General features: G+C 39.9%; 1 protein-coding gene and 1 long non-coding RNA gene across 10 annotated transcripts in view; one reads left to right on the top strand and one right to left on the bottom strand.

The window, feature by feature from the left end:
- Nucleotides 1-23,003, bottom strand: part of PCDH17 (protocadherin 17) — a 92,704-nt gene extending 69,701 nt beyond the window's left edge. For 6 of the 9 annotated variants that reach the window (XM_032678787.1, XM_032678792.1, XM_032678793.1 and 3 more), the window contains exons 1-3: nt 22,454-23,003; nt 22,182-22,335; nt 17,681-21,209 (exon numbers count right to left, since the gene is read on the bottom strand). In XM_032678787.1, coding sequence (XP_032534678.1) covers nt 17,681-20,296 — 2,616 coding nt within the window. In that variant the 5' untranslated portion in view covers nt 20,297-21,209; nt 22,182-22,335; nt 22,454-23,003. The remainder of the gene's footprint in view (nt 1-17,680; nt 21,210-22,181; nt 22,336-22,453) is intronic. The other 3 variants (XM_032678789.1, XM_032678788.1, XM_032678790.1) reach the window with 3 other exon arrangements.
- Nucleotides 23,004-23,711: 708 nt separating this feature from the next.
- The window catches only part of LOC116782325, a 32,535-nt gene continuing 31,254 nt past the window's right edge, over nt 23,712-24,992 (top strand). The window contains exon 1 of the long non-coding RNA XR_004355200.1: nt 23,712-23,962. This is a non-coding gene — a long non-coding RNA (uncharacterized LOC116782325). The remainder of the gene's footprint in view (nt 23,963-24,992) is intronic.

Raw genomic sequence — 24,992 nt, 5'->3', positions numbered from 1 at the left:
CCAGTTGGTGTGTATACTTAGCCTGAAGTAGTAGGTTTTGGTTCAACAAGACTTACTTCATTAAAAAAATTCATTAGCCCATTAACAAAATGAACAAACAAACAAAAAAAAAATCTGGGCATAAACCTTTCATAAGTTATTCTACCTTTTTCAAGGACAAAATTAAATAGGCTTTTTAAACAAATATTGTCCTACTATGTGCTCTCCACTCTCGTTCTTTTGAAAATGCTTTTGAGATATAATTTTTACAACATGTACGTATTTGGGAAGTTTCACACTTGATGCAAAATGTGTATTTTGGTGTTAAAAGGTCTACAGTGTGTTTATGCAAATTTCTGACATATGCAGCATTCTTCAAAAGCACATTAAAAACACAAGGCAATAAAAACGGTAAAGCGTACAAGGCAATATCATTCACCAGGCTGCTGTACTCTTTATTGAAGAGTGTTGGTTGGCAGTTTGTGTTTTCTCTTTTTCTTGAATGGGAAAAACAAAACTGTCAGAGAAAGAGGTCCTGAACTCTTTGGTCAACTGCAGAGTAACTTCTGAAAAGTGAAGCTCTGGGAACAGACACTACTATCCTTTCCTGTAAGCAAAAGAATGCAGATTCTCCCAGTATAAATGCCTAATCCACGCACTATTTCCTCTTAGCAAGTAACATATTTCTTACCAGAAGAAATTATTGTTGGTTTATTGTTTAAGCTGTCACAGTAGGGTATTGCAGATATTTCAGTTTTTTGTACTACTGGTTTAATGAAAACACTTATTTGTTAAATTTTTACAAGAATTTATTCCACAATGTACTAAACATGAAAGAAGATAGAAGCCTGGACTGCGGGCATTTAACACAGTGCAAGGATTAGAAATCTCAAGGCCCAGTCAAGATTCTTCTCATCTGATTGATGATTGCACTGAATCTGAAGACCGAAGAAGCTGAAAAGGTCACTACAGAGAGACATATCTTTAAGACATCCTGGTAAAAAAAGCAAACTTGAAAACCACTCAAAAGATGAGGTGAGACCAGACCCTGATCAGATTTTTTGATATGAAATAAAAGATTGAAGCATTTCAGGAACAAGTTTGCCTCTTTGTTCTCAGGAAAGTCAGCTCAACAGGTGCTTTCAGCTCCTCTACCAGAGAAGACACAGGATATGCATTTGTCAGACTTCTCTCTCTAAGAAAGACGGGATTAGGAAAAAATGTGGAAGCTGAACCCAAAAATTCCTCCTACTAAAAAGGGAATCAAGAAGATTTTCTAGACAAAACTCAGTTTGCTCTTTGTTTCACAATGGTTTCAGGTTTCCAAGCTTCATTTTATTTTACACTGGAGAAACATGAAATCTAATGAAATTAGCATGGTCTCAGAAGAGAATGCGGAAAGTTGTCAAATGGGAGTAGGAAAAAAGTATTGTTATATGAGCTTTTAAGTTGAACTGCTTTTTGGAGAAGACGCAAGATAAGAACATAGGAAGAGGTGCCAAACATCACACCGCATAAAGAGCTCAAGCTAAAAGTACAATAGCACTATCACAGCATCAATAAATAAACATAATGAAATTTGTGACACATTATTGCATTGCTCTGCACTGCTGCTATTCATTTAAAAATTATGAACACATTTAAAAGAATTCGCAACTTGTCAAATGCCTGTGAGCAATGCAGTTAGACTGGTGCCTTAAGAGGCATTTGTAAAGGTCTTACAAGAGACCTTCTTTCAACTTATACCAAAGTAAAGACGGCAGTGTGGGAAAACAGAACAACTACTTCACCTGAATCTGCTAGTACAATGGCATCCAGTATATTTACACCGCTCACGAATGATATGTACTTACTGAAGCTCCTCTGTCAATAAAAACCACATTAAGAATCTTTTGAAAGAGCTTCCCTGTCAATTAGGCTGTAGATGCATTCTATCGCTTCAGTTTTCCTGTCAATTTAATATACTGGATCATATTAACAGTACTGGCTTGTCAATAAGGCAAATCCGAATCCTGTTAATAGAGTTACAGTGCCAATATAATCGGCTTCCCATTTATCGAGCTCCCCAGTATTTGGGAAAGCTGTAAAATGGGATTATAAGGTTAGGTTACATACATCTGTCTCTATATTACAAAATATTTCAGGAATTGTATCCTGTTGTGTAAAGAAGTACATGTAATCACTTTTTTCCGTTACAAAAACTTCAGATGACAGAGGAGTATAATTGTTTGCTATTGCTGAGAAACCATTAAATCATCCTCATTTATCACATTGTTTCCTGCTTTCTCTAAGTAACACTGCCATTTTATAAGACAGTCTACTTGTGTGCCACACATACAGAAGATCTAAGAGATGTATGCACTTCACCCCACCTGCACAAGATAATACGTCCTTCAAAAAATGAAAGAGATAAAACACATTTTAGGAACAAAATATAAAGCACTCCACAGTTTCAACGTGTATTTAGCCCTTGCACTGTGCTGTATAATCTTGGTGGAATTGAAACATGTAAGTATAATTCTAGTGTAACAGAAACACCTGGAGATAATTAATAAGAGGTAGTAGTTCATGCATTAAAAAAATAGTAGAAGTTCAGCAAACCTTCTACTTAATAGAAGCCTTAATGAAGTTGAACATTAGTTGCTTTTAACCACATTCAATATTAAATAACTACTTTGACTGGATTAGCAGAATATACAACAGACCGTTAAACCTGATTATCTTAAAAAAAAAAAGAAAAAAGTAATTGCATTAAAATATACTGGGTATTCTCTTATCAAATTAACTCTCTAGGTCTAACTTGAAAATATGGATTTAAAAAACATGGTTCAAAATGACAGTTAAAGGTCAATGAATCAAGCTGCCCATTATATTTTCTGGTAGCAGATGGGTGCAATGAAACCTAATGATTGAATTTGAAACGCTTTAATGCACCTATTATCTATGACTCCCACCATGTTGAGTCTACCTTAGTATTCCTAACAGACACTATGTTTACTGCATAACAGATTCAACTACAATCAGCTAACTAGAATGAAATCTGCACTTGTCACAATATCCAGCTTATTCTAAGAATAATCATACCATAAACTCAAAATTGACAATACATTTTGGAGTGTGTCTTTCAGAGCACGTGTGGTTGTTCTAGATCTTTCTTTTTATTTTATATTTCATGTTAAATATGAAGTCTTGAAATTAAGATGTCAAAACTTAAGGGAAACTTTAAAAAACACTGCCAAAGTATTTGTATAATTTCAAAAATGTTTTCCTCTTCTTGTGTTTAGAATCCCTTTTCTGCATGAAAACCACCTTATCTTTTCTGACTTTCCTTCTCTCTTTTTTTCTTCTACAGTGCAATTCAATCTCCTGGCATTTTATTTTTAATTTTGAGACATATATGAAAGTTCTTACTCAGCAGGAATTCCCAGTGAAGCCAGTAAGTGTTGTAGAATTTGTCCTATTCTTACCACAGCTATTTTCCTGTTTCTAAGAGCAACGTAACACAAATGTTTTCTGAACAGATAAAAGCATATAAACACTGCAGTACTAGATGGTGGAGAAGGAGAACAAATTATGGCCTTTTAACACTGTCAGACTGTTTTGTACTTATCATATTTACTAAGGAGAAAACAGAGACACTGGATATTTTAAATCTGTTAACTTTGTGTTAACATCTATCCACTGTGTTTACCTTTTTCTGTCCAACCCATACTGTCACTAAAGGCAACAATAAAACTCCCACGAGCCATGACCTAAGGTCCAGTGAAATCAATGGATGTTTTCAATTTGGTTTCAATAGCTCTTGGATCAGTCTGCTTACTTCAATTTCAGGCTAAGCGAGTCTTTACATAGCATGCTACATTCCCACAGATACATGTGTTTATGCTGAAGAAAGTTGCATTTAAACTGCCATTATAATGGCAGCGAGAGGGAAAAGTGATTAGCTGGGCAGCAAACATTTTATGAGGCACAAAATTCTAGGTCTGTGTTTCTTCCCCACAGAGTGAAAGAAATTAGCAACAATGATAGAGCAGGACTTGGTTTTGAAACCACACTGCCTGCACAGAAAACACACACAAGGAGGAACACTGAAGCTTTCTTCCTAGGTGACGATCAGAACAGGGGTAAATCTAGACCATCTGCTTTCCATTAAAACTGTCACCTTATCTCCTTTCTCTTTCTAAAATCTTTCTCCAAAAAAACAATGATTCCTTTAAATTCCCTAGGAATTAGGAAGAAAATCAGAGGTGTTAAAACTTAAATTATAATTTTCTGTCTAATTTCTTATTTAGGTCATGCAATTCTTTATTTCAACTTTTTGTTAAAAATACAGAAGGTATGCTATAAACATTTTGTGACAGGCTACAAAGCCCTACTTTTACACAAATACTTTCACAGAATTAGTTCCTCTAAGCACTAGAAAAAAACCCACACCACTAAATATGCTGCAAAAATAATGGCTGAATTTGTGACAGAATAGTAGATCATCAAACTTTACAGACTCACATGGGCATGCAAGGAGATTTTCAACTGTAAAATGGTGATGAGTTGATTTATTATTTGTGACATAAGATAAATAATTTAGGCTTGCACAAATTTAGCAAGAGGTTCTGTCCCTAAATATATTTTAAAGCCATAACAGTCATGTGTCTACGATGAGGTGCCTCATAAAATGGAAAGTTTGATTGAATACACCATTACAGCTTGAGCATAGTAGCAGTGATCAAGTAGACTTGGACAGAAAAAAATAAGGTCTTTCTGCTACAGGGCTTTGTATATCCATCCACAACTCTGTCACTTCAATGTTAACCTACTGCAATGTGTTACCATAGGACTCTTAAGTTGATTCAGAACAAGCAAAACAAAAAATAGCAACCCTTCTCGATAGGATCACCTCAACTAGGACACAACACTCATTTGTCTAGGGATTTCTAGAGGTAATCTCTAATTTAATAGGTATTTAAAGGCTGACTTGGACCTGTAAATTCTTAAAAGAGTGGTAAAAAATGTTCTGGATTGTCCTTCTCATTACAGCTTGCCATATCAAGATTCTGAAATCAGATTTTACTGTAAAACGAAGAAGATCCACGTCAGATATGGTCTCTGTAAAGATTCCAGGACTAGGTGAAGTCATCTTTCTGTTCCAAACCAGCGTCAGTTTGTCAACATCTGCCGCAGGTTTCACCAGGAATAGAGTTGCAGAATATGAATGATAATATTTGGCTGAGGGGTTATTTAGAACACAGAGATTAAAATATGGATTTCCTCTCTATCTAATTAGCAGGATGCTCATCCAGCATGTGAGCACTTTTTTTCAAAGTGGAATGCATTGAACAACAACTAAAGGAAGTTTTGTTGTTTTGGTTTGGTTTTTTTTTTTCAAATTTTATTTATGATCTTTCAAAGAAAATAGTTAATGCAACCTTCTCTAAATAACGTCCACATCACAAAAGTCTCCAAGTTGGCATTCAGAAGTGTGTGTATGTGAAAGCCTCTTTCAAGATGGGAAAAGTAATGAAAACATGACAGGTACAGTGCAAGAAATTCCAAACAAAAACTGAGAAGCACAGAAGCACAGAATTTGCTGAGTTGGAAGGGACTCACAAGGATCATCAAGTCCTACTCCTGGCCCTCCAGAGGACCATTCCCAAGAGTCACACCATGTGCCCACATCCAAATGCTTCTTGAACTCTGTCAGGCTTGGTGCTGTGAACACTTCCCTGAGGAGCCTGTTCCAGCACCCAACCAACCTCTGGGTGAAGAACCTTTTTCTAACATCCAAACTAAACCTCTCCTGACACAACTTCAGGCCATTTCCTGGGGTTCCTGTCACTGTTCACTGCAGAGAAGAGATCAGTGCCCCTCCTCTTCCTCTCACAAGGAAGTTGCAGACTGCAATGAGGTCTCCCCTCAGTCTCCTCTTCTCCAGTAAAACTCATGCAAAAGGGAAAAGAAATAACTCGTTAAGATTGTTCACACTGCTTTTCCTGAATAATCAAACCAGATCATGTGTAACACAGACAAATGCTGCTCCCTGCAGGTGGATCAAGAGCCCACATGAAGCCACACCAACTTCCACCTTCACCGGAATTCAACATGGAGTTAGGTACTTAGCTTCAGAGAGTTATCCCCAGGAGCACAGCCTTTGCATGTAATTCTTTTACACATGTGCCCTCAAAACTTTTTTTTCAGATAGAAAAACCCATTAGAAGAAGAATAAAATTATTTCCATGAGAAGCTGTTAATTTATATCATTTCAGGGCCATCTGTTTCATGCCATTGTGATATTGGTGATAAAACAAAAGCTATAAAATACTAAGGGCCTACCATAGTCTTGGGTTCACATTCAACTTTTTTAACGTCCTGATAAATTCCTAAGAATTATTAAACTTGAGTTTGTTTGGTGTTTTTGTTTAAATCTTCTGAGGTACAAAGTGATAAAATACAGAATACCCTTACAAAATATGCTAAGATCAACAGCAAATTCATCCACTCTCCATGAAAATAGAACTAGCTCCTTACTCATAGAATGCTGTGTATCACACTTCAGCACAGAGACTTTACAAGGCAGTGGCATAACATTCTATTCCTAGAGGTATATAGCAGCATTGCTGCTTTAACCTTAACCATAGGATAATAAGCAGCAGCAATATAATGATAATCCAAGATACCAGTAACCTTACAAATGTGCAAGGAATAGACTGGCAGGAATTAATCTGCCATTTTCACACATCTGCCCAAGGGAAGTATTGTAATTGCAAAAATTTACTCTTAGACTGCTGAGACTCATAGTAATTATGTTTCTTTTTTAATAGAAATAGCCACAGGTAGTAACAAATTGGGTTTTGAGATGGGGAACTGGGCATGCATTCTAACCCAAATTACTATGTAATTGTCTTTATTATAAAACACTACAGAAAAACCAGAACTTAAATCGGAACAAAACCTTTCCCTTAAATTAAGTCTTCTCCCATGGCTATTCAACATGTATACCTATTTCTTCATTCACTGGTATGAAGTAAGACCACTATGACTGCAAGTAATTTATCTTTTTCTAAATATCTTTTCCAATGCTTACCAAAATTCCCGAAGCTGACATTTGCTTAATAGAAACAGCTTCTTCTTGCTTTACTTTCATTTGTGTAAAGTACACTAACAAGTAGGTTGAAATCTGGAAATCCAGATACTCATTCGTAAGGTTCCTTTGCCAGTATCAGGGGGTGAAGTAAAGATTATGTGTGGTCTACATAGACTTTAAATGAACTGAAATTAAATTTTTCTTCAAACTTCTGGAAACTTGTTTCAAACAAATTAGCCCAGGAAAGTACTTAAAATGGGTTATTTCAGGCTTGAAGAATTATTATTTTGTTACCACCACATTGTTGCAATGATGAGAGGCATACTTTTGGGAAAGATCATGCATATGGTGGCCAATGGATATATAATAAACTAAATAACCCAGTTACTTTTGCCCCTTGCAATACTACTGCCTGTTAGACCTGAAAAGAAACTACACATGGTTTAAACAGAAAAAATACTTTTGCAGATGTAGACAAAATGAAGACTATATATTTTAAGAAATAATAACCTCTTTTTCACCCAGTAGTTACGAAGCTGACTGATACATTTCTTGCCTTGGAGCTACAAGATGCAAATTATCATGTGCTTTTTAATATCTAATTGAATCAATTAAGTGCTGTTTATTTTCACAGGTTGTGTGACTTATATCTCATTTTAATCATCACTCTTAATCCTGAAGTCTCATAGCAGGATTCCATCACAAAGCAGAAAATAAGGTTCTTCCTTACCTATACTCTTGCCTCGGAAAAAAAAAAAAAGACAACATCATTTTCTCTAAACTTGATGCATTCTAGACAATATATACAAAATAATTAGATGCACATTACCCATTAATAATGCTTTTTATCCACCTAGGTAGTTATTTTGATTCCATTTTGCTCTCTTTTCTTTGTATCTCCACTTATGCATTCATACAGACAGTTATATCATCTGGCCTATAGCCTAGAAATCTAAACTCTAAATTCCACTATATTCTTATTCTCATTTGATCCACTGAAATGACGAAGAGATCAGAAAAGAACACACTTGGTACTTTACAGCTGTGGCTGGATAATCTTGCACATGATCATCAAAGCAGGATTGTTTTTATGATCTTCAAATCTGCATATCAAATTACACAAGTCTATGCGAAAAAGCAAGACATCAGGACTATCTCAATAGAATACTAGAAAATACAGTTGGAGGCTAAGTGAAATGAACAGCTCTTGCAGCTTTGCAGTGTTCTTAAGGCGAAGGAGAGAAGCAACAGGGAGCAGTTCAGGTAACACACACTAACAGATTCTGCAGAATTTTGCACATGCTTTTGCACATCAGCAACCCCCCCTTTTGTAAGCGAGCTATTTATTTCGGTGGTTCTACACTGACTTAAATTTAAATGCTCATTGATTAAGTGGTTAAGGATCATGCTCTGAAAGAAATTATATTAATTTAATTTTACATATATATGTATATTTCCATGGGCCTTGAAATTCCTTATGCACTGATTAAGGATATGATCCTGTTTTTTTCTAGATCTGTGCAAAAAGAGTATTTTTGACTCTGCTGGTAGTAGCTTAAGTGCTGAATATGAAGTACAGTGTTACAACAATGTTCTTTTCTTTGTCATCTTTAAAATTTTATAGAATTTAAATATTTTCATTAAGAATTAATGAACATTTGTTTAGCCCATTTCGGCTCACCTTTTTTTTTTTTGAACTGAGTTGTAGCTAAACAATCATAAGTGGTTGCTTAGCAATCAGCAAAGAGCAAGGCAGAAATATAGTAAATGTCAGTAAAGAAACTGACATGTTCTGTGTTTGAATCATGGCATTCATTAAAAACAACAGAATAACACCAACAGAAGTTTAAAACAAAATTCTCTTAATAAAAGAATACATATAGCTGTCTTTAGGAACAACTTATGCACTTAGAAGCTACAAATTGTGATTCACATGTCTGTCTCTACAGAAAAAATCCTGTAGCTCTTATTAAAAATACATTAAAATCCTTCAAATTTTCATGAAACCATTATTTACCTTTTGTTTTAATTCAATTGTCAAGTATGCTTCCAATGATTTTAAAAACAGTATATATCTACAAAGCAAGCAAGAGTTTACAGCTTTGAAGACTTGCAATTGATTTTTAATGCACCAGCTTTCAAACACTACAAAGGCTGCTCTCTGCTGATAAAGACAGTAAACAAGAAATTGTCCTTTAAATGTTCCCTTTAATGTTTTTCTTTAATTAAAAATCAATCAAAAACATTGCCACATTAAAAAAAAATCAAAATTAAGACATTAAAAATGGTTTAGGTTTTTGACACACGATGTATTCAAACTAGAATGGAAACTTATGATGTTACTTTTGTTTACTTGTATTAGTTTAGACTTTCTTTGCACTGTAAACATTGTTAACCAAAAAATAAAAACACATAAAAGTAGTTTATCACTAAACTCAGCTACTTTTACTGAATGAAAATGTTAAAAATATGATGAAATAAAACTAAAAATTATAAAAGTACTAAAATAAAATGCTTTTTAAATCCCTTTAGATTGTTTTAATATATTACTTTCCTCTAATCAGACCGAAGTTTATTTATGTAGATTAGTTACATCTACAGTCTCATTTATCTAACCTATATTTATTCTTTGATCCAAAGCTTGTTAACTTAAATGGTCTTTTATTGTTATGATTTGTTTTCCCATAATTGTGGGGTTTAACTGCCTGATTTTTTTGAATAAATATGTGCAAATGCACCAATCACATTCAACAGTGTTATACTGGGTGCTCAATGAACTGTAAGAGCCATTTTAATACAATAAAACTTCTTGGAAGTGTTCCAGGGCAAGGACTGCAAAATAGGAGTAATCATAGTGTCACTAGAACTAGTACAGGCAAATACACGCATGTCGTACATATATCAGTAGATAGTCTGAAGCTAATTTTGCATGTCTATACTGAAAGAACTTACAATGCATCTATCAGAGGTCCTACCCACACAGCTGAAATTATGTATTTGTACCTCATAACAAGACTTTTCCCTTACCCTTTTGAGTCCTCCTTTGGCATGCCATGGAGACTGCAGCACAAAGCCACCCAGCAGGGAACAGGATGAGATTAAAAACTTTTCTATTATGGATTAAAGTATTTTATGAACCTGAGAAACTCTGATCTGATATATATACCACAAGCCAGCAGAAAGGTCCATGGCTAAAATAAAATACTGTTAATTTCAAGGATTTCACTTGTCTAGATACCCCCTCACTGCACCAAAGTGAGATACAAATTGATCTTTATGCTTTCCCTCTGTATAAATAACACTAATAATTGGCTGAAACTATGCAAATTTGTCTTATATGCAGGGGGACTCCTCAATTTTGAGGACACATCACACAGCAAAAAAAAGGAAATACCTTCTCATCTCAAGCGCATGAGATGACCTGATCTGCTATCCTTTCTATACAGGTAATACCACTACCTAGTGAAAGTAAATCAATAGGAGATGGTTCTTGTGAGACCTTAATAATCAGGAATTGTATCAGCAGCCTTTGGGATTTAGCTAGAAAATATATGACTGCTCAAGGAAGTTATTTAAAGTATTGTCTAATATCCTAATTAACAGGGACATTTATAAGAATTTGCTTGTTCTTGAATGTAGTACTTAATACTGAGTGTTTTATCTAAAATGCTTAATAATTCACTTTTTTTCTTTCTCATAGGATTTACAGTAATTAATCCAGAATCTTCTTCTGTTAAAAAAAAAAAAAAAATATCTACAGCAGACCAAAAAACAAAGGTTGCACTAAAAAGACTATCAAAAATATACTAATAAGGTTTAGAACATAACCTGGCTAAGACTTATGCCAGGTTGTATGCTACTACATTTCATCTCATATCAACAAAAGGAGTAACTAGTTAATCTCCTTGATGTCCCCTTAAAAACATAACAAATAAAACACTTAAACTTTTTCCCTAAATCATTTTGTCACTCTCTTCTAAGTACCTTTTTCTATTTCTTTTCTTTTTTCTTTTTTTTTCTACTAGGCAAGAGCCTGTAGTCCCCTGAGAGTTTTACTTGTTTCTTGTACTTTTGAACCCTTTAGCATTAATTTCACCACTTCTCTTACAGACGAAGTAGAGATACAATTGAAAGCATAAAGCTCTCAGGCTATCTGCTACAAAAATTTGTCCCAACTGCTCTACACTGACCTTTTGACATCAAAGGATTGCTTCTATACTTTTAAAGATAAAAACAGAGCCATGTTTCTGCTCCAGTCAACAAATCATTGTTTACGTTCTCATCACAGAATTTTTTTACCTATTGGAAAATATCAGTACGAGTGTCAAAATGTCTTTTCTTTATATGTGCAGGCACTCCTCAGTCTTGAAGTAGTATCTCAAGACCTCTGTCATGCAACCTATATGTTTTCTTCAGAAAACAAAACAAAACAAAACAAAACAAAAAAAACAAAACAAAACAAAACAAACAAACAAACAAAAAACCCCAAACCAAAAAACAAACAAACAAAAACCACAAACAAACAAAACAAACAAAAAACCCAACAACACAAAATAGAACCAAACCCAAACCATATACATCTACTTTTGGTATGTAGAATAAATGCCTTGCATAACAAAACCTAAAACTAATTCGATAAGACATTTTTAACTTTTGTAGAAACAATGAAAGAAAGAGAAAGCAAGCATGATACTTAGAACATATATGTAAATATTAGCTGGTATATTACTATTCCCTGGGGAGGAAGGTAGTGAAGAGAAAGAAAAAATGCTGAGGAAAAAAGGACAAAAAAAACCCTAACTTTTTTTTTGCTCTTTAAACAAAATACCAATTGGTTTGCAACCAAATGTTGTGACCTTGGATGAATTTTTTTTAATGATATTTTTGTCTCATCAGAGAAACCAGGTTTTATCTATTGTTTCTTAATACCAGGTGATATTTGTGAATATTTCACACATACCTAATAATAATTTTCCGTGTAACAATATTTGCTGAATTTTAACAATAATGCTATATTGTACAGTTTCAAAATCATTTAAAAACATGTGGAAACATATGTTCAGCAATATGTTCAATGGAGTCTTTGATTTCTTCTTTCATTGGCACATAGGATTATGCTGGGTTAACCAATGGACTTGATCATCTTAAAGGTTTTTTCCATGATTCTATGTTACAATTAACATTGTAGTTACAAAAACAACTACATTCCAGTTTCCTTAATTTTTTGTAAAGATGCTATAAGAAAAAAAAAATCACAAAAAGCTCATATCTCAAAATAAAGGGCCCAAACATACTATTCTTGGCTGTACTCCATAGCGCTCTTAGTCACAATTCACTCTTGAACCACTGAAAAAATTTATGAAGTCAAAATTATTCTATTGACTGAAATATGAGTTAAGAACAGGTCTTTTCATCAATGTAGGTAAGCATAACAGAAACCTGACAAAATCTGTTGTTAAAAGACAACCCTTTGAAGGATCAATCAGTCGTTGAAATTGCAGTGGTAGCCACAAAGTTCTATGGATCTCCTCATCTAAGTTTAGGTAGTGACACTGAGCACCAAGTTATGGAAAGCTCAGACAACTTTAGGAGCAGATGAGAGTTGTAAATCTTGCATAACTTGCTTCATGTCTTTTATGTTATAAAACAGCAAGTTCTACAGAGATATTATTCTTAATTTATTGGTTAACAAGAATTTGTGTTCTGGAAATATTATTTTTTTCATAATATCTGTATTCAACTTCAGACTCAAATTGTTTTTTTGCTATTATTTTTATTGTTCTATATTACAGCATTTCATCTTGGGAAGTTCTTTAGATTTTGTATGGGCCTATATATGATGATCCTTTTGAAATAATAGTGGTATAAATAATACCATCAAGGAGACCAGATCAGAACAGATATAACATGAAACAGGAGCTCAATTCTACTTTCTCTATCTATTTCAGTATCCACAGCAGATGCCACAGTGAGTGGCGTGTTGCCAGATGTGCTTCGTGTCACTGTATTATGCAGTGCTTCTTGACAAAAAATTAAATAAAGCTTCATGGAAATATAGAAAAGATCCTGTCCTGAAATTATTACACAGCCAACTCTGGAATTGACTTCACAGAATGGATAAAAGTAAAGGTATAGAACAATGTAACACCAAACCACACTAACTGCAGACTATATTTACATAATGCAAACACTAAAGGAGCTATTTTGCAAGATATCTATCCCTGTAAAACACTGCAAAAATTAGAAAAAGTGCAACTTAGGTAGTTCCAAAGTTTCATCTGATGATAATTTAGCGTCCTTCGATACAGCCCTAGAATATGCAACTGTGAAACTTTGGAACATACAGAGTATGAACCTGTAAACTTGCAAATGTTTAGAACTGCTCCAGTATCCCCTTGTTGCAAAATGTTACTTTGTACTAGTTCTAGTGAAAGAGAATAATATTCCTAATTTGCAGTAGAAGATATAAAAAGTTAGTACCTCTGTTGTCAGATAGGAATTTAAATCGCTGAAAATGAATACAACTTCTGCAAGGAAAGTTGCAGACTTCTTTGCGCAATCTTGAAATTTCTGAGCAAAAGTTTCTCAAAGTAAAGCATGAAATAGCATATTTAAAGACAAAGCAGCACTAATATGGCTCATGTATTTTATTTCCCCTGAAGACACTATCTTCTGAGGTACTACTAGACACCTGGTGATGAAGCTGCACTGGGACTTGACACTAATATGTTGCCACATCATAAACAGGTGCCTGAAGTATTAAGAATGATCTGTGCTTTATCTTAAAATGCTACATGACTGCCCGATACAGCAGCTATGGTGATTCCCAGCTTGAGAGCTTCTTTTAGCACAGTCATTCATTTTTAGCTGTTGTTTAGCAAAAGCTGTGACCACCACTTTCTTCACTCACACCCACCTTATTCCTGATATATTTACAAAATTCTCCAAGTTGCACAACTCATATAGCAATAAATAATCTTTAGGATGATCACCACTACATACTTGCGTATGTAGATAGCTTTCTACACTACTGTTATGCCACTTTGAGGAACCTATTTACACCCACTTGTGTAAAGAAACAATTTGCTTTCCTTTATGTATCCACGCTTTTATCTACTGGAAACCTGCATAAAGAAATTGTGACTAATTCACCCAGGTGGATGCTACAAAGTAGTGAACAAACACACGAGCTGTTAAACTGTGTGACTAGTGCATAACAGAAGTCACTTAAAGAGAGGCAAGATTATACCGCTCATACATATCAGGAAGTATTTTATTCAACTGCTGGTCATTTTGGGTCAGTCTAAAACCCATAGTCTCTCAGTTACACTTTACTCCACAGGCATTTGTTGATATAAATTGGGCTATCTGTAGAGTAAAATACTATTAATGAGAAATAAGGGAACTGTAAAGCCCATTGACTAGGTCTTACTAGTAAACGAAGCAAAAACAAATAAATTATTATGCACTCCCAATAAGAGTGAGAAAACTTGAATCTTATTGAGAAAGAAATTATTTATTTACTTTTAAATATTTATAGAAACCACTGGATGTACTGAGTAATAATATAATATTTAGCATGTATATATATATATCTCCATATATATATAAGTATGTACATATATATATATATATAAAGTTTTAATAACAGGTTCCTGTTAGAGAATTCTGTCATTAAACAGTTGCCGAGAAAATGAGAGCAAAGAAATGCAGTTCCATTGTATGAATTACATAATGTGAGATTATTGTGGTTCAGTAATATATCTGTAAAAACTAAAGGGAATACTTGTTAGAGAGCTCCTATGCAATTGTTTACCTTTCCCTTACTGAAGTAACAAAGGCAACTGCTTATTTGTATTGACGACCAAAAAGAGATTATAAAGCAGTTGCTTGGATTCTGTGGTGGGTTTTTTTTTCCATTGGTTACACCTTTGTTTCCTAACTGTGCAATCTACATATGCAGACACAGGTTTCCTGGAGTGATTAAGGATACAGCAGACCCAGAGAGAGGGTTGATTCTTTGCTGTTTCTCCTTAAGTCTGCAGTTTTAATTTTACATGAGGCAGAAGTACAGGACCAGACATAAAATAGTGTCTACATTCTAAATGCAAATTTTATATCAAATTTACTCCAGAGATGTGGCGATGGAGAATACAAAATGTATTTCAGTAATGCAAAACTATGGAGAAGATGATCAATTTTCCCATCTAGCTATTTTAAATCTGAGCCATTTCTAAATAGAAACCAAGAACACTGTTTCATACTGTGTATGTTTTGCCAATACAACTACAAACTATAGTATCAATAAGTATGTTTGAACACATTGTTCACTAGGTAAAACTGAATGCTTTCTAATCTACTGACTGAAACATCTAAACATCTAAAACACTCTGCGTAGATATTGAGGGAAAGCAAACCCAATATTAGATACACCAGTACGTGCTATGAGGAGTTACAGTTAACATTTTCCACAGTTCTTATAATGAAAACTCTTATAGAGACCACAACACACTTTTTAAGGGAGGAAATTCCTCTTTTAGCTTTATATAGATCTCAGGGGAAAAAAAATCATGATTGATATTATACAGTGAACACTGTAAAAAAAAAGGAATCATATTTTCCATAGGGATTTTACACTACAATTGAAACTTTACTATTCAGTAGCATCAATACATTAATTAATTGCTTTATATAGACATTAAATGGTTCTAGGAAATTATAATTTTCTGCCTTTTATTAACTATTATGCTTGTCAGTAGGGAAAAAAATGTGGAGTTTTTTTTAGCATTCTGACAACTCCATTTTACAGTAAAAAAAAAAAATTGACATTACTTAAACAAGTGCCACTGAAAGTTATTTGTTTTTTAAAGCATGAATAATAAATCAAATTATCTCTGGTTGTGCCCTAACCTAAACTCTTTTCTAAAGTGTCACTTTTTGTTAAAATCAATTTCAGATTTTAAGTATTGCTCCACTCGCCTAATTGATAGCAACACAAATTCGTGATAGGCGTAAAATGGAATTGTTTCTGTGATACAACTCAGTAGTGAGTTGAGGATTAGTTTGCAGTGACCTTGTACAGGCAGCCTTTTTTTTTTCTTCCCCCCCCCCCCCCCCACTTATAAATGTTCCATTTACAGGCCATCAGTTACTTGAATTTTGGTTCTTTAACCTGCCAATTACTGATGGCCATTTCTATTCAGTTCAAAGTATTACATACAGATGGCATCTAGAACACTTGGCATCAACAGATCACAAGGTATGATAACTCCAAGGTATTATAAATCTTCTTTAGATGCACTGAGTGACTACAGTGGGACTTCTTTCTCACTAGCTGCATACACAAAATGAGTCTGTGTCGTTTCTGATACACTCAGCTCATTCCCCTATGACTCAGAACAGCATATTAGGAGAACCACAGGATAAAAAAGATATGACATTTCAAATATATTTAATAGCCATTATCCAGAGCCTGCTTTCAATCCAAACGTTAAAAATCACTTTGGAACATACCTGTAGTGTTTGAACATTAAGCTGCATTAATCATGAAGTAATACTTTAAATTAAATCAACTGGAGCCAAATTCTGCCCTCATCTTCACTCTGCAAGTTCACTGCTCTGAAATAAATCTTCTGAACTTGGACTTTAAACTACCTGCTAAAAATTAAGTCATTCTTTAATTAGCACCCTATGTCCAATGGTCCAAGTTCTGCCATTTCTCACATTCGCAAAAGTCAGTAGAGGACAGTATGAATGTAACTGGCAGCAGAATGCAGCCAGTTATAATTTCTAAATGAACTTTCGTAAAAGACAGAGCACACAAGTCTTTTGCTATAAAGCAATCATCAGTATTGACTCAGGCTACTGGAAATCTGACTAGTTGTTTTCCTGGTTTATGACAGGATGTGAGTTTTGTTAACATTTGGGGGTAGAAGGGAATTACCACATACATCTTCTTTCTATTTGACTATGCAGAATTTTCAGCACTGAAGGTTGTTTTGGGGGAGAGGAGGAGGCAATGAGGCCCCTATGATACCGTCAAAAATATATTTATGGATATATATTCTGAAGAAGGAAATTAAAAAAAATTAAATCATACATCTTGGATTTATAGCTCATATTTGTACATAAGATTGGAGGGCTATGATACACTGTTGCAATAGATGTCCTCAGTGTGCAAAGTTTCTCCCCTGTCCTGTTATTTACCTCAGATAATATGACCACTTCAGAAATGCCCTCCCTATTCTGCACGGCAAACCAAAGAGAAGTGAAACCTGTGGAAGTGCCCACCTCTGTCTGGGTGGGAATCTTCTGGGAAAATACACCAGCGTGCCCCAAATGTACTAAAAGTCTGTCCACACTCTCACATGCACCTCTTTGCCACTGCCGTAACTATGTATGTTTCAGTGGGTATTTGCTTTTGAATCACATGGGAAACATCAGTGTGACAGTAGAACCAGACCCACCAGATGTGATCTGGTTCCACTTTCATTAGGTCCACCTCTCTTTAGTGACTTGTGTTGGTCCCTTCAGTGGTGCATTTCAACAGATTTCACTGCAGACAGAAGGGAAAGTTAAACCAGTGTCTAAAGTGAGATCCAGGGTATTCTAAAAGTCTCCTACCTGAATTATGGACATCCGGCTCGGGGGAGCCTCGCTGGCGTTAGTCCCTTGCCCTGTGAAGCTGGTGTGGCAGCCCACATGTCCCTGGGGTACAGTCAGGTTGTTGGAGGCGGGCTTCAGGTACATCACCTCAGACCTGGGAGAGCTGAGGGGCAGGCGGGTCTGGTAGTCAAAGTACATGGGTGAGGTGGCCAGGGATGGGCTGCTCACCACGTTCATAACATTGAGGGGACCCCGGCTGTCCTCGCCCTCACTGGGTACCAGCATAATGTCATTCTTGCTGATCTTCTTCTTCTTGCCCTTGCCCCCTCCACTGCCACTGCCTCCTCCTCCCCCGCCACTGCCTCCCCCTCCTCCCAGCTGAGGGTGGCTATACTCAGCAATGCGACAATTATAGGTGCGGATCTCCTTGTTCTCTCGCTTGCACTTCACAGCAATAGTGATCATGGCAGCCAGCAAGATGATGGAGACAGTGCTCAGCGTGACGATAAGGGGCAGTGACAAGTCCCAGTGTGGTCGCCGGTGCTGCTCACCGTTCACCTGTGGCTCACCGGCCTCGGGCAGGGGCCCTGCCAAGGCCCTGACTATGAGCTTGGCCACTGCAGAGAGGCTGGGCTTGCCATGGTCACTGACTTTTACCACCAGTTCAGCCACAGGGCTGAGCTCCTCCCAGTAGGGATGCAAGGTGCGTATCTCACCACTAGTGGGGTCCATCTCAAAGAAGTGCTCCTCATTGCCTTCCACAATCTCATATGTGAGGCGCCCACTCTCCCCAAAGTCACTGTCCAGGGCGCGGACGGTCCCCACAGGGTAGCCCACCCCAGCATTGCGTGGTACCTGCAGCTCGGCAGTGTCATTGATGAGGGCAGGAAGGACAATGAGGGGCGCGTTATCGTTGACATCGAGCACAGTAACACGCACTGTGGCGTTGCTTTCACGGTGGGGTGAACCAGAGTCTTTGGCCAGCACACGGAACTCAAAGTGCTTTGTCTGCTCGTAGTTGAAGCTCCTCAGGGCATAGATAGCACCATTTGTAGGGTTGACAGAGACATAGGTGTAGATAGAGACATCTCCCACATGCCCAGGCAAAATGGAATAAGACACCGTCCCATTTTGGCCCAGGTCGGGGTCCTGGGCCAAGACTGAGCCCAAATACTCTCCAGGGATGTTGTTCTCAGGCACCTGTAAGACATAAAGGTTCTTGCTGAAGTGGGGTGGGTTGTCATTCTCATCAAGGATACGGACGGAAAATGACTTGGTGGAGTTAAGTGGGGGATTGCCCCCATCACGTGCCACAATGGTCACATTGTATTCGTCTTGTGCCTCACGGTCTAGAGGTCGATCAGTGACCACAGTGTAGAAGTTGTCATAGTTCTCCTCCAGGGTGAAAGGAACGGCACCGGGCCCGCCGCCACCGCCCAGCACCCGACACTGGAGCTGCCCGTTCTTTCCTGAGTCACGGTCAGTGACCCGCACCAGGGCAATGACGGTGCCTGGTGGGGCAGCCTCACTCAGTGCTCCCTGGCGAACAGAGACAAAGCCAATGGTGGGAGCATTGTCATTGCGGTCAATGAGGCGGACAGTGACCTTGCAGTGAGCGGGGATGGGATTGGGCCCCAGGTCCCGAGCCTGGACATCAATCTCAATGAGGCCGCTCTCCTCATAGTCCAGGTTGCCCTTGACACGGATGAGGCCGCTCTGTGGGTCGATGCTAAACAGGTCACGGACGCGTTCAGGCGCGTAGCCACTGAAGGAATAGAGCACCTCTCCATTGGTACCCTCGTCAGCATCAGTGGCATTGAGGTCAATGACAGCAGTGCCTAGGGGTGCATTCTCCGGCAGCTCTACCACGTAGGAGGCTGCCTCAAAGATAGGGCTGTTGTCATTGGAGTCAATGAGGCGCACATTGATCTGCACCGTGCCTGAACGCGGTGGGTCACCACCATCCAGTGCTGTCAGTACCAGGGTGTGATGACTCTGCTCCTCACGGTCTAATGGCTTCTGGATGACCAGCTCTGGAAACTTTGTGCCATCACCACGAGACTTCACATCAAGGGAGAAGAGGCCATAGTCATCACGGGTGAGGAGATAGGTGCGCAGACCATTGTCCCCAGCATCTGGGTCGTGGGCGCTGGTGAGGGGGAAGCGGGTGCCTGGTGCAGCATTTTCCGAGATGTCCATATCCACTTGGTCAGAGGGGAAGGATGGTGCATTGTCATTCAGGTCCTGAATCTCCACTTTGATCATGCAGATCTCCTGGTCGTTGGCAAACACCTCGAGGGACAACTGGCACTTGGCGCTGCGCCTGCACAGCGCCTCACGGTCGATGCGTTGCTTGGTGTAGAGCAGCCCGCTCTCCCCGTCCACGTCCAGGAGGTGCGGGGCTGAGTTCTCCAGCACCCGGAAGGTGGACTTGGGGCCGCGGCCGCCACCGGGAGCGCCACGCTCCGCAGGTAGCATCCCGCCTCCCCCCGTGCCTGCCGCCAGCCGCGCATCGCGTCCGATGTTCCCGATGACCGTGCCCGCTCCCTGCTCCTCTGGCACCGAGTAATTCAGGTTCTTTAGCGACAGGGCAGGAGCCCAGAAGAAAAAGAAGCAACAAATGGAAAGGTACATCCCCGAGCAGGGGGTGGAGGTGACCGGGGCTGCAGCGACGACCGGGGTTGTCCCCGTGTTCTTTGCCTCCTGCGCTGGGGTTGTTCTTCCTCCTCCGACGGCTCTTTTTTTGTCTTCCTTTTTCTTTTTTTTTTTTTTATTTTTTCCCTTCTCTCTCCCCACCCCTATATTTCAAGTTCCTGAACCTGTTGCTCTAAAACGTCTGCAGAGACACAGGATGGGAGGCAGCAAATAGACCATGTAGCTCAGAGGGAGGAAGCAATCGTGTGCGGGGGGGCTGAGGGGAGGGAGGGAACAGCTTCGGCAGCGTTTCAGCAAGAGCTTGCCGTGATTGCAGTCCCCTCGCAGTTACTTCGGCTGTCCAACTTTGGCAGTGGGAGGGTTTCAAAAATCACAAAATTTGCAAAAGATCTTCTCCTCCGGGCAGGCGATGTGTTCCTGATCCTTGAATCCCCGCAGATGTACAAAGGATAATAAAAATAATAACACTAATAAAAAAACCGGTGGCAGTAGTTGTTTGGTTTTTGTAAATCAAAAATATTTTTCTTAAATATGTGTATTTATATATGCATAGGAAAGGAGGGTGGTCACAGGTCTGTAGCAAGAGATAGAAAAGCTTATTTGCTACTCATCGCTTGCGATGCGATTGATGGAGTGGAGGGGTAGGAGAGACAGAAGGGAAAAAAAAGTCTCAGCTTGTTGAAGCCCTCTTCGTGTGCAGTGAGAGGTAGTGAAATGTCTGATTGCACCGCGGGGTTGTTGGTTTTCAGGGAGTGTTTTGCTGCATTTAGAGATCTAATCTTGCATTGCTTGCGGCGGAGGGCTGCATCTCGCTGCCATCGGTATTTCCCCCCTCTCTGTCTCGTACACCCTCACTGTTTCCTTCCCGAATCAAAGGGAGTGGGAGCGAGGACTGCAGGGCAAGAGGGGAAAACAAAACACATGAAAAAACAAACAAACAAAAAAACCCAACCCTCCCCCCCCCTTCCCCCCAGTAAAAACTAGTGTCCGGATTTGTAGTTTCCTTTCTCTCCTTCTACTACCAGCCTCCCACTCGTGCTTTTGGGGTGAAAAAATTAAGAAACCCACCAGCTGACCTTCATCATTAACAGTAAATATGTATTTTGAGAGAAAGCTCAGGCCGTGCTTTATCAGCAGCACATTTGGGTTTCTTTAAGACAGGCCAGTAGCCGCCGCCACTACCACATCCTTTCTCTCTGTGTATCTATGCGTGTGTGCGTATGCGTGTCTGAGGAGCTGCACTTTCTCGATGCAGTTTAATGCCAGTTTGCTATTCTCTGCAGCCGAGAGGAAAGCAACAGGCAACCCATGGCTGGACGCATAGATTAAAAAAAAAAAAAAAAAAAAAGAAAAAAAAAAAAAGAGAGCAAGAGGGGGGAAGGAGGGGCTGTGGGGGAGAGAAAGAAAAGCCAAAGCCACCACCACACACGCACACACACACACTCTCTTTCTTAGTCTCTCGTTAAAAGGAAAACAGTCTATGTATTCACAGGGCTGCGCTATCAAGTGCCTCTCTTTTCTTTCTATTCAGCGTCTCCTTCCAATGACACTGCCGCCTAGTCCTCTTCATTTAGGGGAAAGGAGAAGAGGAAAAACAATCCTGGCGATGAATAAAGTGGGAGATCTTTTAATCGACTAATTCGCTTACATTAAAACCTATGCAGTTCCGCGATCTGTGTGATGCATTTTTTGCAGTCCTTTCAAAGCTTTAACAGTCTCTCTGGGCATCTTGGTACAGGGGACAAGAGCGGCGGCAACGCCAGATGCGTTGCCCCTCTCCGATAAACACCTTTCCCAGAAATACAGTGTATAGGTAAATAGTAGGGAAGGGTAGCAAAATTTTATTTCAAGTTCTTTTAACAACCTGAAATAAATGAATGTCAAATCCAGAAATGCAGGTGTTTCAATCTGCTTGGATGAGTCAGATCCAGCGGAACAAATCACATTGACTATCGCCTCATGTTCCTCCCTTCACAGGCATTAGTTGCAGCTTCTTTCTAACGCTTCTCTGACTCACTCTACAGACAGGAAAAAAATTAATCAGATTTATATTTTGGAGAGGGGGGAGGGAAGAAGAGAGGGGGAAAAAAAAAAAAAGAAGGGGGGGTGTTGGATCCAGCTACACTTTTACTATACCTCTTTCTCCGGGAGACTGAGGATCAGGAAAACAAGGCTGTTATCCACTCACTGGCACAGAGGCGCGTCTGATTCCTGCTTTGCTGAGTGTTTTTAACCACCTTTCCTCAGTGTTATGTGTGAAATAAATCAGAAATCTTTCAAATTAAAAGAAAAAACCCAATAAAAATATAGGTTCCCAATACATTGCTCACAGATCTAGTTCCGAGTCTCAGTTCTGCACCGTTTTTTTCTCCTTTATTTGAGTCCGGACCCAAAGTACACAGTTAATTCTGCAACGTATGGTAGGGAGGCTTTCAAACGAAAAAGAAGAAAAAACAAATATTCTTCTCTGCCTCATTGATGGGTGGCCCCTTGCAAATAGACGGTCGCCAGTCTTAGCCAGGCAGCACGCGGAGCGAACGCCGATCCCAGATAAACCAGATCCATTTCACCAGCCGCCCGCAGGTAAGCGGAGAATTCAGAGAAAATTCAACAGTTGGAGCCGCGCTTTGCTTTGCCTCGCGCGCTCGCTCGCTCGCTCTCTCTCTCTCTTTCTCCCTCTCTCTCCCCCCCCCCCCCCCCGCCCCTCTCCGCCTCGCCTCCCTCACTGCAGCACTCGCGGGGCCGCCGCGCCGCGCCGCACTCGCCCAGCTCCACTCTCCGACTGCCGCTATTCACCTCACGCCGCGGCTTAAACATTGATACGGATTCAGCGCCAGCCAATCGGCGGCGGCGGCGGCGCCCGGCCCCGGCCTCCGCCGGCCAATAGCGGGCGGCGGGCGGGTGGGGGGCGTGGCTGCGGCGGGCGCTGGGTGTCATTGATTAGATCGGCTCGGAGGGGGACGCGCAGCGCGCGAGCGGCCCGGCCGGGCGGGAGGGATGCGGGATCTCGCCGCCGCGCCCCGCAGCGCCACCAGCCCCCTCGCCCCCCCTTCCCCTCGGCCGCTCCCGGCTCCGCGTTAGTTATTTATTTATATCTACATCTCCCTCCCCCCCCCCCCCCGCCCGCTTATTTATTTATTTTTTGAGACGTATTAACAAGTCTTCCGTGTTGACAGGTGGGAAAGGAGGGGGGGCGCGACACCCCCGAACTCACCCAAAGCGCTGCGAGGGTGAGGACTTGGCTCCGCTGCGCGGTCCCCGAGCACCCCGGGGATTCGCCGACCCGAGGATGCATGTCGGGAGGGGTGTGTGTGGATGAGGACAACCCCCCGCCGTCACCTCCGCCCCGGCCCTGCCGAGCCGCCCCGCGAGGGTCTCCCCTCCCCGAGGGGCAGGTCCCGAGTGCGGGAGTATCCCCCGGCTGCCCGCGGGGCCGCGGCGCGGGGCAGCCCCGGGTGAGAGGCCGGGGGTGGCAGCAGCATTCCCCGCTCCTCTCCCCGCCCGAAGCGACGCGGCAGGAGGCTCCCGGCCGGGGGCGGTGGTTGCGGGGGGAGGACCGAGGCTGGAAAGGTGCGTGCTCGGATTGCCGGAGCGCCGGTCTCGACCCGTGCGTACCGACATGAAGCTGCCATTTGTGACCAGCGTGTAAGTAGCAAGAATCATTTAGGGGGAAAGGGGAAAAAAAGAGAGAAAAATAAATTTAAAAAGGGAAAATATACTCTGTAGCACTTATAAGACGCTCATGAATTATTTTAGGAGCATCTCTTAAAAGATTCAATTAAGGCAGCTGCTCCTTCGCCTTGCTCAGTAAGATAACCTTCAGCCCTGAGTTATTATATCCATAAATATCATTTGACTTGGAAAAAGTCTGGCAAATTTATAAATTCAAAGCAGTGTTCTTTCCAGACCCATCTTCCCGTCCTAAGGATCTCTTTGTAGCTGTGAAATGGATAGTTTGCTACACAGTGCAAGTCTGCTGTTAACCGTTATAGAACTAATGCTGTGTTAAAAGGCAGTGTATAAATAAACTATACATATATTAGTGGCAGGGGAAAAACACTACTCTCAGATGTGCCAACTTTCTGTGTGAGACCGACAGACAGACGAAATAAAGGATATGTTTACAAAATGGGCTTTGCTTTCTGCATGAGGGCTTCAGATTGGCTGATGAAAATTGGCGTATTTGGCTAAGTCACATATTTGGAGAAGTTCCCTATAAAAGCAGTACAATATTTAAAGTTTAACAAACAGCAGCATAAGCCTCTGAGCTATCAGGAGACCTCGTTTGACTGTAACTCGAGTTCTCTGCTTTCCTCTCCTTATTCTATAGCCTTCTGCCAAACCTTCAAGACGTCTCAGAATGTCCAGCGATTTTTCCATGCCAGTTCAGCTAATTGGAGGGGGGGCGGGGGGAGGGTCATTGCAATTAATGTAATGGCTCCCTCTAGCGTGCTAGAGATACTGCTGCATCTGGGGTATATACTTTGTGTATGCATCCCATACGCACAAACTGTGGGGTAGACACTCTGCCTAAATGTGTACACATATGGTAACTCTAGTTTCCTTTCAGAGCAGGAGAGCACCAGCAGGAATAAAAAAAAAAATGTTTTGTCTTAAGGTGGCATATACAATGTAATATATTTCTGACAATATTTCTCATGGTTTATTTCGTTTA

The sequence above is a fragment of the Chiroxiphia lanceolata genome, chromosome 2 (genome assembly GCF_009829145.1).
Source record: "Chiroxiphia lanceolata isolate bChiLan1 chromosome 2, bChiLan1.pri, whole genome shotgun sequence".
Classification (NCBI taxonomy): Eukaryota; Metazoa; Chordata; class Aves; order Passeriformes; family Pipridae; genus Chiroxiphia; species Chiroxiphia lanceolata.
This window is presented reverse-complemented; position numbering and strand designations above follow the sequence as displayed.